Genomic DNA, 14813 nt, shown 5'->3' with positions numbered 1-14813 from the left:
TCATTTCGGGCTTTTAAATGATAAACTCCATTTATGTATATAAACTCTATTTCTATATATATATATAGCTTCAGAAAAAACGCAAAAGGAGTTACTGAAGACAGAATTCGCAGATGACATCTTTTTCTCTTTGGAAGAATAATTTTCTGACTGTATTGTTGATCAATGTACGTCCAGTACTATTTTTCACCGAAAATCAAAAGGTAGACGTTATAATAAGCGTACTATTATGACTGATATTAGGCAAGCATTAACACACGAAACTACAGCATGAAAGTTACAAAAATGAATAAAAAGGAAGCAGCGTTGTATCACTGTTAGAAAAGCGAAATCAATATTCGTGAGGTGAAGACTTCTTTGCGTCGAAAATCAATTAACAGATTATTAAATAGTAAGTAAAATCTAGAAGAGGAGCCGGGCATGTTACATAATGGTTTACAGAAAGAATTCGGGGGTGGTAGTACTGATTTCTTGTGGGAGACGGCAGTCTACATAATTATGGGGATACTTTTCTCGACAGAACAAGACGGCTGCAAAAAATTGCGATTTTTAAGATAGAATAATAATTTTCTTTTACCACGATTATTGGAGTTAGATTTTACTTTTGATCTCAATAAGTAGTCCTCAAGTGACAAATTTTCTGTCTTAAACATAAACAGTTCGTACCTTTAACATGTAACTTGAAGTTCAGATGTTTACAAATTACAAACGCCACCTCGCCGTTGTAGACAGCCAACATTCTGAGCAGAAATAAACTCAAATAGAAGTTCGGAAAATACTACTGAAAACCACTCCCAATATTTTTCTTTCTTAATTTACTGCCGGAGTGACTGTCAGACTATTGAAATCAAAGCACAAGATATTATCTAACTTACTGATGGAAAGCGCCTGGTACCGATTCATTCTGTTATGTGTTATGTTATACTTCCCCTGATTCATTCTTAAGCTCTTAATTTACAATATATTTTCGCATTTCTCTTTTGTCTCTTGCGCTTTATTATGCGTTAGCTTTTACTATCATACTTGGTAGTGATATTTGTCACGCTATTCGTGAATATTCTCCGTCGCAAAAGGAACATTACGAAATGAATCGTATATAGCAACTCTAGTGCCTTAAAACTTTTTAAACTACTTCTCTCCCCTCTTCGAAGGAAAATTTCACCTAATTTGATAAAAATGGATGTTCCATGTAACTTCATCCGTATTATTGGTTGATTTTCACCTTACAGAGACACCATCCAGAGTGAATAATTATTGTAAGCGACTGACATCTTTGCTACACGGACTCTCTGGAGCTCATCAACAGACAACTTGAAGGTAGGAAAATGGTATTTTTAATGTTTTCCGAGATTATTGTAAATGATATGCTAGAAAGTATTAATGCTAACGGCTCTACCTTCAAATTACCAGGTAATACTCAAATGTCTCGCGATTAAGAGCTATTGCAGAGTAGTAGTATTACATGTTACTTCATTTCTCTCTTGTCTCTTGCGCTGTTGCGTATTAGACCTTCAAAGTGTTTAACAGTAGAGTGGTTGTAATATACCGCTCATAAATTCGTGTTTCATTTTCGACACAAAACTGTAACGTTTTTAGTAATGGAGTCAGAACACCACAAGACCTCACCAGACATGGTATAGTTATGTCTGAAGTGGCATACTCTGCATTGTTGCAACTCTCCAGATAAAGCATAGAGGAAACTACAGCTTAACCAGCTTAACAATGTCAACTGAATTATAATTAGCTTCAGTTATGAAACCTGTTGAATAATGAACAGGTATCTTCCGTTCTTTTAGGTCTTACAGATATATTTTCGGACTTTTTCTCTATAGTGTTCACGCGATTCAGCATTTCCTCTTAACCACAAATCGTATGATGGGGAGTATGTACTGCGTTTAGAGAGTCACACATGAGAGGCTTTTGAAAAGCATGTACTTTTTAGGATTGTACGTCTCCTTTGTAATGAATATAATTGTCTCATAATAACTACTATTAAACATTACAAAAAGATGTTAAAAAACAACGGTAACTTGGTTTTAATTGCCAGTGTCAGTAAGAGTCACGATTATTTCGCGGAAAAGACACTGTGTTATAGCACATGGTGTTAATTGCTTCGACTTTCAGTAAATCTTATCACCTCCCTGAAGAATTATTCACTGATTATTTCCTTGTCTTGCGGTATTGTATTATCAAATTGCAATTTTTTTGAATAACTTAAAAATCTCTTTTGTGTAAGCTACGTAATGATATTACTCACGGTACTATACGTTCAACGATTTATATAATATTTCACCTCTTTCTGTAAGAACTTATGTCAGAAATAGGCATAAAATATTCTGAACAGCTGTATAGTTTAACAGTAAACCACACAGATAGCTACACTGAGAAAAGGAATGGATAGTGAACTGAACCCTGCCACCATATCCCTTTTTATGATACCTTTACAGGCAGTAAATTAATTTTCTGCTCTTTTCCATTATACGACAACTGATTGTCTCCTAGACACTGGTATTCAGTCGGAATGAAGATTTTACTGATTTTATTTACTAATTCAATGGTGTTGCAAATCGTGAAAGTGTACAGTAGGGTCCAAACAACCACTGAAAATTTTAAAAAAGAAAGGTGGCATCGAAAATGAACGTCATTCCGTGGAAAAGAGTGACTGTAGTATTATTTACTTATTTTTATATGAAACACAATCACAAAATATGACTGTCATTCTTCAGGTTGTATACGTTATCGGTGGCATTTGTCGAGCAAGGTGTTCACACCACTGTTTGTTGTTGACTGTTCACAAAATGCCGCTGATGTTCAGAATCTGAAGGTAGTTAACACAGAGCCGAAACCATTTATGATTGTGATTATAATATGTGACTGTGACTAAAATTAAAAAAAAAAGCCTCACTCAGGATATATAACACTGTTGCTTATGTGTGACACCGTTTATAAACATTAAAGTGATACCTTACATGTAACAATAAGTAAACGACGAACGACCTACTTTGAAACTGTATGACTATAGTACCATAATATCTTTCGACTTTATACTATTTGACAGACAGTTCTAAACTATCCCGTCTACATATGTGTTCACATATGGTTGAAATACGAATAGCTGTTATGTATGGTTTGTGGATACCTATTCCAAGGTATCGTTTCTCGTTGCTTGTTGTTGTACGTGGATTCTTATTATCTATTATACTGCTTTTCTCGCACCTGAAGTTACTCCATTCATATAATATTTTAGTTTGTGTCTGTAAAGAGCATTGCGATATATAACTGTGTACGGCACGTGGCTTCTGTTTTACAGTGCTTATAAAGATGAAGTTCCCACGTCCATTGTAAGTAATCACACTATAATTTAGTGAAAACTCTTCATCCCGTGCAGTTGCAAAGACTTTTATATTTCGACTTCCATTTAATTGTGGTGAGTTATTAGGTTTGTAGATGTAGCTGAGAATGAGCTCACGCTATAAACTACGCCCTAGTGATTAACAAAATACGTATTTAAACCAGCCTCCTGTAAACAATGTTGTTTTTCAAATTTATAGAATCAGTGGTGCGCACCCAGATGGAATCAAAGGATCATTGTGTTCTGAAATTCTCAGTTCAGCATGCCCTCACACGAAAAGGATAAATTGCGATTTATACTCATGAAACTTTCCTAGAGTTCCACTGCAAAACACGTTATGTGAAATGACAATTACTTGTTATCGTTCAGTAGATGGCCTAAACTAAAGCCTTTGGAAACACTCGTAAAGCTTAGTTGCAGCCACTCCAGACAGATTCGAATTAACAGTCTGTTTGTTAACACGGGAGAAAAACTTCCTGTTTTGTAAATAGTAATGAAACGTTCCAAAATTTTCCCTCTGTCTTTTAATTTTGCAACTTATGCATAAATATAGTGAGAGTCGAATTATCAGTTACTGAAGGGAGACGTTTGGTGTAAATATTGTTGCAGGACAGTTCCAGTAAAGGACGTAAGGTGCCTTACCTGAGGGTGGTTATGAGTCACCGAGCCAGTTACAATATGATCGCCCGTATTTCATTCCTAAACACCTCTATAGCGTCCTTAAAGATCTTATTGTTCACTACGAAAGAGGTTTAGCTGCAAGCCACAAAAACAGTATAGTTGGTTGAGATCCACGCTATGGACAGTAGAGCGGTACTCACTTGTAGGCGGCGGGGCTGAACGGCAGCAGACTGGGCAGCGGGTCGAGGTCGAGCGCGGGCAGCGAGAAGGAGCCCATGTCGTCGAGCCCCCAGGCCGCCGCCTCCGACAGGCCGAACTGCGGGTTGTTGGGCACGTAGCAGCCGTCCATCGCGCCGGCCCTCTGCGCAACCACACGCACACATGTACACACAGCATCGCTTCCGGGCCGCCATCTCGCAGACAGCGAGGCGACCCCTTCTCTTCAGACATGATTCTCCATTTGAAAAATATTTTAGCCAGTGAAGTATTTTCCTTGGCTCGGAAACATAGTCATAACAGGCCAATACTTTTTTAATGAAATCATTGCCGCCATTTAACTCTAAGGTGTTATTGTTTATTTAGTTCACTATCCTGATTTCGTCTCTAGAGCCAGTTTCAAGTGCAAAGGTGAAAGAAAGACAGTAAATACCCGGTATGTCTGAATGTTATATAGTCTTCTAAATATTGCAACACATTTTTGGAAAAATACCAATCACAAGATTGGCATCTGTGTTAACATACGTGTTGCAATATTTCTACGACGAAGTGTCATGCAGACATTTCGGGTGTTTACTGCCTTGCTTTCACCCCTGAAACTGGCTCTACAGCCGAAATCACGATAGTGAGCTAAATGAATAATCAAAACTTACAGTTAAATGGCGGAAATGACTTGATTAAAAAATTGTAGCCATTGATCAATTCGCAACGAATATGTTTCATAACTGAAGGTAAAGTAATATACGTTATAAGGCCACCTCGTGCTCCTCTTCAAATTTATTCTTCAACCGTAAACGTTTTGACCTCTTTGCTGAGATCCTTTTCAGGACTCTTCCGGAAACAACGGAAAGTTCCAGGAGAAGGCTCAAAATGTCGACAGATAAAGAAGAAATTTGAAGAATGAACATGATGCCGCCTTTCAAACCAGAATATTTTACCTTCAATGACACGGCCACGGAAATCTCTCGATTTATATTCATGGTTGATACTTGTAGCCATTAATACCAACAGCGTATAAAACGCTTGTTTAGCTCTCTGACAAAACGATTTGCTCGTCATTACAACTGATTTCATTTCGGTTTATTAATCATTTGATACAGCATCTGTGGAATATTATTGCAGTTCTATACTATATCATGTCCTTTTATAAGTGGTTCCCATCAGCTCCTCTATTCTTCAGTTATACATTAACAATAGATTTTTTTAAGTTTCAGAACAGAAATCATAGTGACAGAGGCTCAGTTACCAATATCCGTAGACGACATATCATTTGAAGTGGAAAGCAGCAACGACAGGTAGTCACCAAGTACTAATTATCATACCGAAAACACAAATTATGTAATTAATTCTGAGTGTATGTCCTGGTACGTGACTGCAGTCCAGCTACACACTGAAATTCACGCAGCACGGTACCGTAGCATACCGGTATAGAAGCCAAACCAAAATGGTGCATCTCATCTCTACTTCATCTATGACCACACTGGAATCGCTCTGCCCACTAAGCACTCCATCATACGCTACGTGATCAAAAGTATCCGGACTCGTGGCTGAAAATGACCTACAAGTTCGTGGCGCCCTTCATCGATTATACTGGAATTCAGTACGGTGTTGTCCCACCCTTTGGTGACAACTTCCACTCTCGTAAGCATTCGTTCAGTCAGGTGCTGGAAGGTTTCTTGGGGAATGGCAGCGCATTCTTCATGGAGTCGGTGAGGCCTGCCACGAAGTTGGCGTTCCAAAACATACCAAAGGTGTTCTGTAGGATTTAGGTCAGGACTCTGTGGAGGCCAGTCCATTACAGGAATATTATTGTCGTGTAACCACTCCGCCACATGCCGTGCATTATGAACAGGTGCTCGATCGTGCTGGAAGATGCAATCGCCATCCCCGAATTGCTCTTCAACAGTGGGGAGCAAAAAGGTGCTTAAAACATCAATGTAGGCCTGCGCTGTGATAGTGCACGCAAAACAACAAGGGGTGCAACCCCCTTCCATGAAAACCACGACCACACCATAACACCACCGCCTCCGAACTTTACTGTTGGCACTACACACGTTGGCAGATGACGTTCACCGGCCATTCGCCATACCCACACTCTGCCATCGGATGGCCACATTGTGTACCGTGATTCGTCACTCCACACTACGTTTTTCCACTGTTCTATCGTCCGATGTTTACGCTTCATACCCCAAGCGAGGCGTCATTTGGCATTTACCGACGTGATGTGTGGCTTATGAGCAGCCACTCGACCATGAAATCCAAGTTTTCTCACCTCCCGCCTAACTGGCATAGTGCTTGCAGTGGATCCCGATGCAATTTGGAATTTCTGTGTGATGGTCTGGACAGATGTCTTCCTATTACACATTACGACCCTCTCCAACTGTCGGCGGTCTCCGTCAGTCAACAGACGAGGTTAGCCTGTGCGCTTTTGTGCTGTACGTGTCCCTTCTGAAACAATGGACCTAGGGATGTTAGGAGTGTGGAAACTTCGCGTACGGACGCATGACGCAAGTGACATCCAGTCACCTGACCACGTTCGAAGTCCGTGAGTTTTGCGTAGCGCCCCATTCTGGTCTCTCACGATGTCTAATGACTACTTTTGATCACATAGCGTATGACGGCGTATATTTTCTACACACTTCCACGAACTAACCTTTGCATTGCTGATGAGTTATTCCTCTTCAAATGCAGAAAACAAATTGTTGCACAAAACTGCATCTGTTCAACGTGCTGCGCCATTTTGTTTTGACACTTCCAGCGGCAAGCTACGGTATTGTGACGCATAAATTTCAACATGTACTAGCATTGCAAACATATACCCGAACTCATACAAAAAAAATTAATTACGTACCTTTGTTTTTTCGTGGTGATAATGAAAACATTACGATTATATCTTGCTAAATTTGCAACAACTGTTAAACGGAGAGGAAATCTACTTTCCACGTTATTTGCGTTATGGAGTTACGAAGGAAAAAAAGAACTGCAGAGATAGAGAAAGAACAATTACGAATAACATCAAAACTGGGGAAACAAGCTGTGATATAAATGTATGAATCGTGTCCTGTTGGAAAAAGCTAAACATCAGAAGCATTATTACACAAATGAAAATTTTCATGAGCGGGCGGTGTTTTCAGATGTTGGATACTGATACTGAAAAACTGAAAACGACGTTTATCGATTTGTCTGGATCGCCAAGTTGTGATAAAATATTGAGCGGTTATAAATCATGAAAAGTACGAACTGGTACCATTTGAAACGTTATGCTGTAGAATGATGTTAAGAATTAAGGGCAGAATAAAAAAAAACTGTCACTGGATGAGGCCGCAAATGTGAAAAGACTGGAATCTGTCAAGAAAAAGTCAGAGATTAAAGATGCGACAGATTTGTAGATATGACAAAATAGATAAACACAGACGATGTCACACCCGTCAGAAATGTTAGCTTATAAAACAGGTGCCAAAATAGTGCTGTAACGTAGGAAAAGGAGAGCTAATGATAAATTGTTATCAAAATGGCATGGCACAAAAAATAACTGCAGTCTAAAATAATCGTCTAAAATAATCACTTAAAATATGTTTTGTTAAAACTAAAAGAAAAACAATGGTAAAATAAGTAAAGAGAAATACACGTTAGACTGCTAAGAAAAACAATAAACAGTAACAGTTTGCTTAGCCTATCAGTTTAAAAGCAAAAAATAAATTTTATATGTCAAATAACATCATTTTTGGCTATTTGATGATTTTTGCAATCCTGAAGTAAATAACGAAACAGCATATTACTTGCATCACGGACAGAATACGTAGACGTTACATTAGAATTTATGCGTGAGACTTACCCAGTATTATATTACCTCTAATATTTCCGGATTGTACCTAAGTAATTTTTCGTGTATTTTCGTTTATTACACATTCTATGACAAAAATAGTGCTCTATATAAATTAATACCGGTAAGTATTTGTCCATAACACACTTACGCGTGGTCATGGGAACTTTTTCGAACTATCTCCACCGAAGACATAATTGATAAAAGTTTTACAAAATTAAATCTGAAATTAGCATTCGCAAGGGACTGTTTAATGGCTGATATCTACTACAATTTTCTATCGGAAGCAAATTATAGTACTTCCACGCACAGCATACGATATAAAAGAATATTCAACAACGAAGCCTACATTTTAATTTGGCTCAACTAAATTTCGGTTTCAGTGTTTATTAAATCATTATCTAGCAGATACTTTCTAAAGCTTCTGGTGTGGTGTTGTACTGTACGATATTATGATTGGTACTGGTAGGTGAAGTAACTCATATAAAAAAAATACCATCGATGCGCAACCGGCTGCTCAACATGTAGGCCATAAAAATAATTATATGAAAACGTATGTAATCAGTTTCGACTGACTCAACTAACAGCTTATAGTTCAGAATATTATTTCCTCGCTATCTCATCGTTTGGTTCCTTACTAATATATACCTTTCAGAGCTACAATAGAGTATTTGTGTGCCACGACCTAGAGTAGCTACAAAGGTTAATAATGTAACATTCTTAGCGGCTAGTTTCAGTGGTATATAACGTGGAAGAAGCAATGGAAAGGTAAAGAAACAAAAGAAACGTAAACTAAACTCTAGAAAAAGTTTTGTATGGATAGGAGTATACATTTGCTGCTATCCATACAAACATTTCCAAAGCTACTTTAGAACAAATATGTATACGATGTGTATGGGTCACAATCATTCCTTAATAACCTACGTAGCAACATATTTCGTACTAAATCCGTAGAACAATCAGCAGATCTCGATATTCAGAAACAATGCACAAAATCACTGATTCGGAAACAAAGACGTATTCTTCACAAACTGCGGCGACAACTGGCGATAACGTGATAAGTGTTCTTATTGCTTCCGTGTAGATATTAAAATAATGTTGCTGAAAATACACCGTATTTATAAAGAAAAATTCCCAGTATTCATCAGGCACATTAGAAACATTGCTAAGAACATCAGTTAACGGTTGCTAATTCTAGTTTTTGGTGCCAGTGGTAAGTGGACACATCGGCTCAATCTTGTTCGAGAACGCATACTATTCTTTCTGCGGCCCCAGTGAAGCTATAGGAGTTATCTGATGAAATACTGGTCGCGTTTAGAAACATTATTTGGCTGTTAATCTGAAACTTATATTTCACGAATCCATAGGATGGGCGAGTCGGGTGTTATTTTATTGAAATGTTCACTCCCTCCCAAGATTATGTCAAACGTAAAGAGACATATTGGATTTAAAGAGGCGATGTTACGGTGTAGTTACTAACCTTATATTTGGATATCAAACGCATATCTGTAGATGTGATCGAGAGAACACACAAGGCAACTGAAGTGGTGAAACCGTGCGCGGGAGAGCACTAGGATCAGATCTGCTGCAAAGGCAAACGGGCAGCTTTTTGATTCGTTATTAGAGTGGGGGCCAGGGAGTTGGCGGGAAGGGGGGCGGCAGGGTGGTCGAGGGAGCGGCGTCTACCCAGGGCGGCTAATTGGTGCTGCCACAGGTTGCACGCCGACGGCCGACAGGGGCTTCTTATTAATTATTTGAGCGCATGGTACGCCGCTTGGCGGGCTTCTCCCGGGAGATTCCGTGCTGGATGGATCCTCCGACCTGCATCTGGACGAGCGAGGGGTCCACGACGAGGCCCTTCACACGGGTGGCTGTGCGCCTGGCGTGTAGGCACACCCGCCATCCATTCGTTGCTCCTCAAGAACCCACATCTGGGCGATAAATCGCTCGCGACTGTCTCATTGCAATCGGTAGCTCGCTTCGACCCCACCAGACACGAGCGATTTACCAAGCAATTTCTTTCTAGCCAAGCAACTTATGCTTTTATGACCGGTATTTACGTCCTTGTAGATTGTTTTTATAATGAGATTAGGCCATCGTCTACAACGTAGTCTCTTTAAGCTGGAGCCATCATCAGGGGCTATCAAGATACCACATCTTTTTATCTTAAATAAGCTCAGCATACTCGTAACGGCGCAACTGTTGCGTCGAGAAATCATACCCAACCAGCCTAAGATGGAAACAGCACCAACTTCACCCCATATTTCCACGGGAAAAAAAGTGCACTAGCAAGACATCATTCCCGCCCGATATAGGTCCCTCCCGAAAATTTGAGCCATAATTCAAATGGCACACAGTTATGAACTGCTGGAAGTACAGATTTTGAATTTTCTCGCGCACCAGTTATCAGTCTCTCCGCTCCGCTATAACTGCCTAATGCCCGGCTCTGAGCACTGTATGGTAAAGTGACAATCATAACCCTCTCATTCGTGGGATTTTGAAGGCTAGGGAAGAAAACGTGGGAGGTGGATACATCAGCCTAATTTGTTTTAAAAAATCTTGTTCGAGAACGTTCAAGTTATTCTACTCGAAAAACAGCAGTATGAGAAAGTAATATATATAAACATCACGCACATTTACGTTCAAAATATTTTAACAATATTCTCGTACTGTTATTCTACAATTATATATACGCCTTAAAATTATAGGGAGTAGCGGTTCTAGGCGCTACAGTCTGGAACCGCGCGACCGTTACGGTCGCAGGTTCGAATCCTGCCTTGGTCATGGGTGTGTGTAATATCCTTAGCTTAGTTAGGTTTAAGTAGTTCTAAGTTCTAGGGGACTGATGACCTCAGATGTTAAGTCCCATAGTGCTCAGAGCCATTTTTATAGTGAATAAACCTAAGCAACGGAAACATTGATATGAAATAAAGTTAATAGTTTTCCGTTTGCAATCACGCTAAAGAATAGCGCTTCACGTGTAGCTGGATCTCTTTGCCTATTTATCTGCAGCGTATTACACATTTTTATGTTCACGGTCAGCTACCAGTCCGTACAACGATCATCGAGCCTACGCAAGTATTCCTGCATCTCTCTTCGCTCTTCTGGCTCTGGCACTTCCTCCAAAGAGCAGTATTATCGAAAAGCCTGTTCAAACTTCTTACATGATTCACTCGTTCATTTACAGACGTTGTAAATAGTAATGGCCCCATAATACTGCCATGGAGTACTCCAGAAGTTGCCTTAACACCTATGATTGACAACCAGAGAAGTAACAATATTCTGCACAAACCTCTCAATAAAAATCTTCCGACTGTGCGTCGTTGTGTTGCATCATTACAGCTGAACGCCATGGTTAAAAGTATGAAACTTTTTTGTTGAAACTGACAATGATCTCGAAATATTATGCTCGGATATATAAACAACAATAGTCTCAATCTTCCAAACAATTTGAGAAGTTACAGTCAACGAAAATTTGGGAAGTAAAATAACGATAATACTGTCAGGAAAATAAAATCGAAACTTACGTTAGGAAGGCTCTTCTTTCCATCAGGTGAGAATTCGTAGCAACTAACAAAAGACAAAAACTCATAAAAGCATTCCAAAATTTTCTCCAACATTTGTATAATGTGAGAGATGAATCAAAAATTATGTTCCATAAATAATACATAAAATACTGACACAAAGTACGTTATGCCAGATGATGGGACTGAAACAACGAGAGATATAAAGAAAATGGAGACGGGTCAGAGTTGATAGCTATTCAACAGAATTTTAAAACTAGATACAAGTTCAATAGAAACTTTCGTAATTGTTTACTGAACTTCGGTCGTAGATAAAACATCAGAATTGAAAAAGGTATATTCTACTTCTCAAGAAAGGAGTCAGACGAGACATACAAAACGTAGAACTGTCTAACTCTTCTTCTTAATACGTAAAAGTATTCGTTAAGATTACCAGCAACTGCGTAGTAAAAACGATTGACTTTTAGTCAGATGATAGTGTAAAGAGAAACTGGTTTGTCAGTGATACTACTTTTATTAGACTTCATCACGTTAGGGAGAAATTCATTACTGCAAGGAGATTCCGTACCAACAAAACTCTTCTCAACAAGCCAAGAAGATGTCCAGATTCTCAAAAGACTGAGTGTTCGATGGAACATATGTAAACCAACATTTGTTTTCGGATGACGCAGTACCTTTTGCTTCTAGGACAGGTAAACTTCACCAATGAATGGAAAAATACAGCTGGTTTTACTGTAGACTTGAGAGATATCTGTAGCACCCTTGCAATAATATAAAACCAACATTCTGAAAAAATAATACAAATTAATAAAGAAGTTACAGAAGTAGATGATTGGAAGGACTATTTACTTTTGGTCTTAAGGCAGTTCAAGACAAACCTTGGGTAGACAGGAAAAGCAACAAACAGAAAAAGCAGCAATTTTTTGGTAGATTAAAAAAAGTTCTCGAAACTATATGGGGCAATCGAATGAATACAAGACAAGCGGAAAGAAGTAAGTAAACTGTTTATAATTTCAAACTTAATTGCCATGACTGTTAGTACATGTATCCCACTGTGAGACACGACGATCAGTGCAGTCATGGAAAAATGTTTACGTTTGCTTACGGAACATTGATCGTACCCAGGCGTGCTTCAATTCATACGAAACAAATCGTGGCCACAATTATCTTTCTTCATGTCTTCAAAGATTTGTAAATCGCCTACTTCTGCAGCACAGTAGAAACAACATTGAGAACATGTGGGTGGACATTATCCTGCAACAGAATTAGGCCGTCCGTCAACATAACTGCGCACGTCAGTACATGGAGACTTAGAAAACACTGAAGCGCAGAAAGTTTAATATCAGTGTTTATTATCAGTTATGATCGTGAAAAGTGGACTTTTAATTTGAAAACATTAAAAAAAGAAAGAAAAAGAGAACTTCTGATAGATGGAGAGATACATGGTGAAATTGCTGGGGGAAACAGGAAAACAAACAAATTAATCAGGGAGCAGATTGCAGTGACAGATGTGATTATGACTGGAGAGAAAAAAAACTGCATATGGGCGTGCTATTTGAGAAACGGATGGTACAGGGCACAAGAAACATTTTTCACTGTATTCCAGAGGATCAGAAAACGCCAAGAGGACGGCCTAATGAATCTAAAAATGTATCTAAATATACGGTACTCAGATCGATGTATCCAGCAGAAGAACTTAACATAGGTGGAAATTACCTGAATAACAATGAATGAGATTAACCAGATGTTAATACACAGGTGAAATGTTATAAGAGTGAATTTTGTAGTTAAACTGCAACATGTGAAGAGAGAGAGACGTAGAAGGTGGACTTATTTGAGTTAATGAAGTGGTGTACCTGAAGACAGTTCAAAAATGGTTCAAATGGCTCTGAGCGCTATGGGACTTAACTTCTGAGGTCATCAGTCACCTAGAACTTAGGACTACTTAAACCTAACTAACCTAAGGACATCACACACACCCATGCCCGAGGCAGGATTCGAACCTGCGTCCGTAGAGGTCGCGCGGTTCCAGACTGTAGCGCCTAGAACCGCTCGGCCACTCCGGCCGGCACCTGAAGACAGTGACAGGATCCTGAGACTTCTGCCCAAATCGTTATACTGCATCGACAACTACAGGATGCAGTCACATTACTGTGACAACAGCCTATGCTTAACGGCATGTGCCATAACCATTCACAGATGGCAGGTGGCAGCACTAGCAGTGGAGGATGTATAAATCGTGTCGGGGAAATGCGGAAAACAGTGTAGTCGTTGTCGTAATGCGTAAACTGAGCCATTTATCTGACGTCCAAAAAGACATAATCATTGGCTTTCGGGCCAAAGGGTATTTCCGAAACGGCTAAGTTTATAAACTGTTCACGTGCCGCCGAGGTTAGAGCAAACTACGTATAGCGAAATGACACTGTTCAAATCCACTGCCGAGCCAACGGGGTGCACCACCCGCCATAGACAACAGAGGGGAACGACGGCTGTGGTGATCTGTACGGGCGAATAGACGGGCAACTGTTGAGCAACTGACTGCCCAGATGAATCAAGGGGCTACGAACAGTGTCTCCACAACGACCGTTCGGTGAAGGCTGCTGCATATGGCCCTCCACAGCTGGTGCCTACTTCATGTATCCAGACTGTCAACACCGAAACTGGATGACTACTGAATGGCGACGGATAGTCTTTACGGATGAATCACATGTGATGCTCCATCGGACAGATGTCCGTCTGGGCTGCAAAAGGTGGCTATTCAGGCGTACGACAAGAGGTCACAATAGCGTGAACGGACCGTGCAGAATCAGAGAATGATGCTTCATGAATACTAATCGCAGATACAAAATGTGTTGTGATGCTAACGAAAGGTCAGTTGACTTGAAGGAAATCAAAGCCAACGCCACTGTACGGTTGTACAGCATTTCATCACGAGAAGGTGGTGATAAAAAGATTAATAATGTCGTAAAAGGGAGTATCATCTTCTTCTCTTAAGGAAAATGTAGAGTGGTTCGTAGAGAGTGTAGGCTTCAAGGCTACTAAAGTACGTTTTAACAAATTGTAGTAGACATCTTTCTGTAACTCCATAAATAAAGCTGAATAAATGGAAAAGATTGGAAAACACAAGAGGACAATGATCACTGCACTGTAGATCATTGGAACTTCAACATCATGAAGGTGGCGTGTGACGAACGTAAATTGACACGAAGTGTATTATATGTTTGGATAGCAAATGACAAGTTTCGATGCAACCGCACTAAGTGAGTAAAAATAATGC

At 39.6% G+C, this 14813-nt stretch overlaps 1 protein-coding gene across 1 annotated transcript in view; it reads right to left on the bottom strand.

The window, feature by feature from the left end:
• LOC126474580 (protein glass-like) overlaps positions 1-14813 on the bottom strand; it is a gene marked incomplete at its 3' end in the record, with an annotated part of 151919 nt that overhangs the window by 77667 nt on the left and 59439 nt on the right. Inside the window, exon 2 of the mRNA XM_050102055.1 lies at positions 4174-4334. Coding sequence (XP_049958012.1) covers positions 4174-4322 — 149 coding nt within the window. The remainder of the gene's footprint in view (positions 1-4173; positions 4335-14813) is intronic.

This window comes from Schistocerca serialis, chromosome 4, assembly GCF_023864345.2.
Source record: "Schistocerca serialis cubense isolate TAMUIC-IGC-003099 chromosome 4, iqSchSeri2.2, whole genome shotgun sequence".
Taxonomy (NCBI): domain Eukaryota; kingdom Metazoa; phylum Arthropoda; class Insecta; order Orthoptera; family Acrididae; genus Schistocerca; species Schistocerca serialis.
Note: the sequence above shows the minus strand (reverse complement) of the source record. Positions and strands in the feature narration are given on the sequence as shown.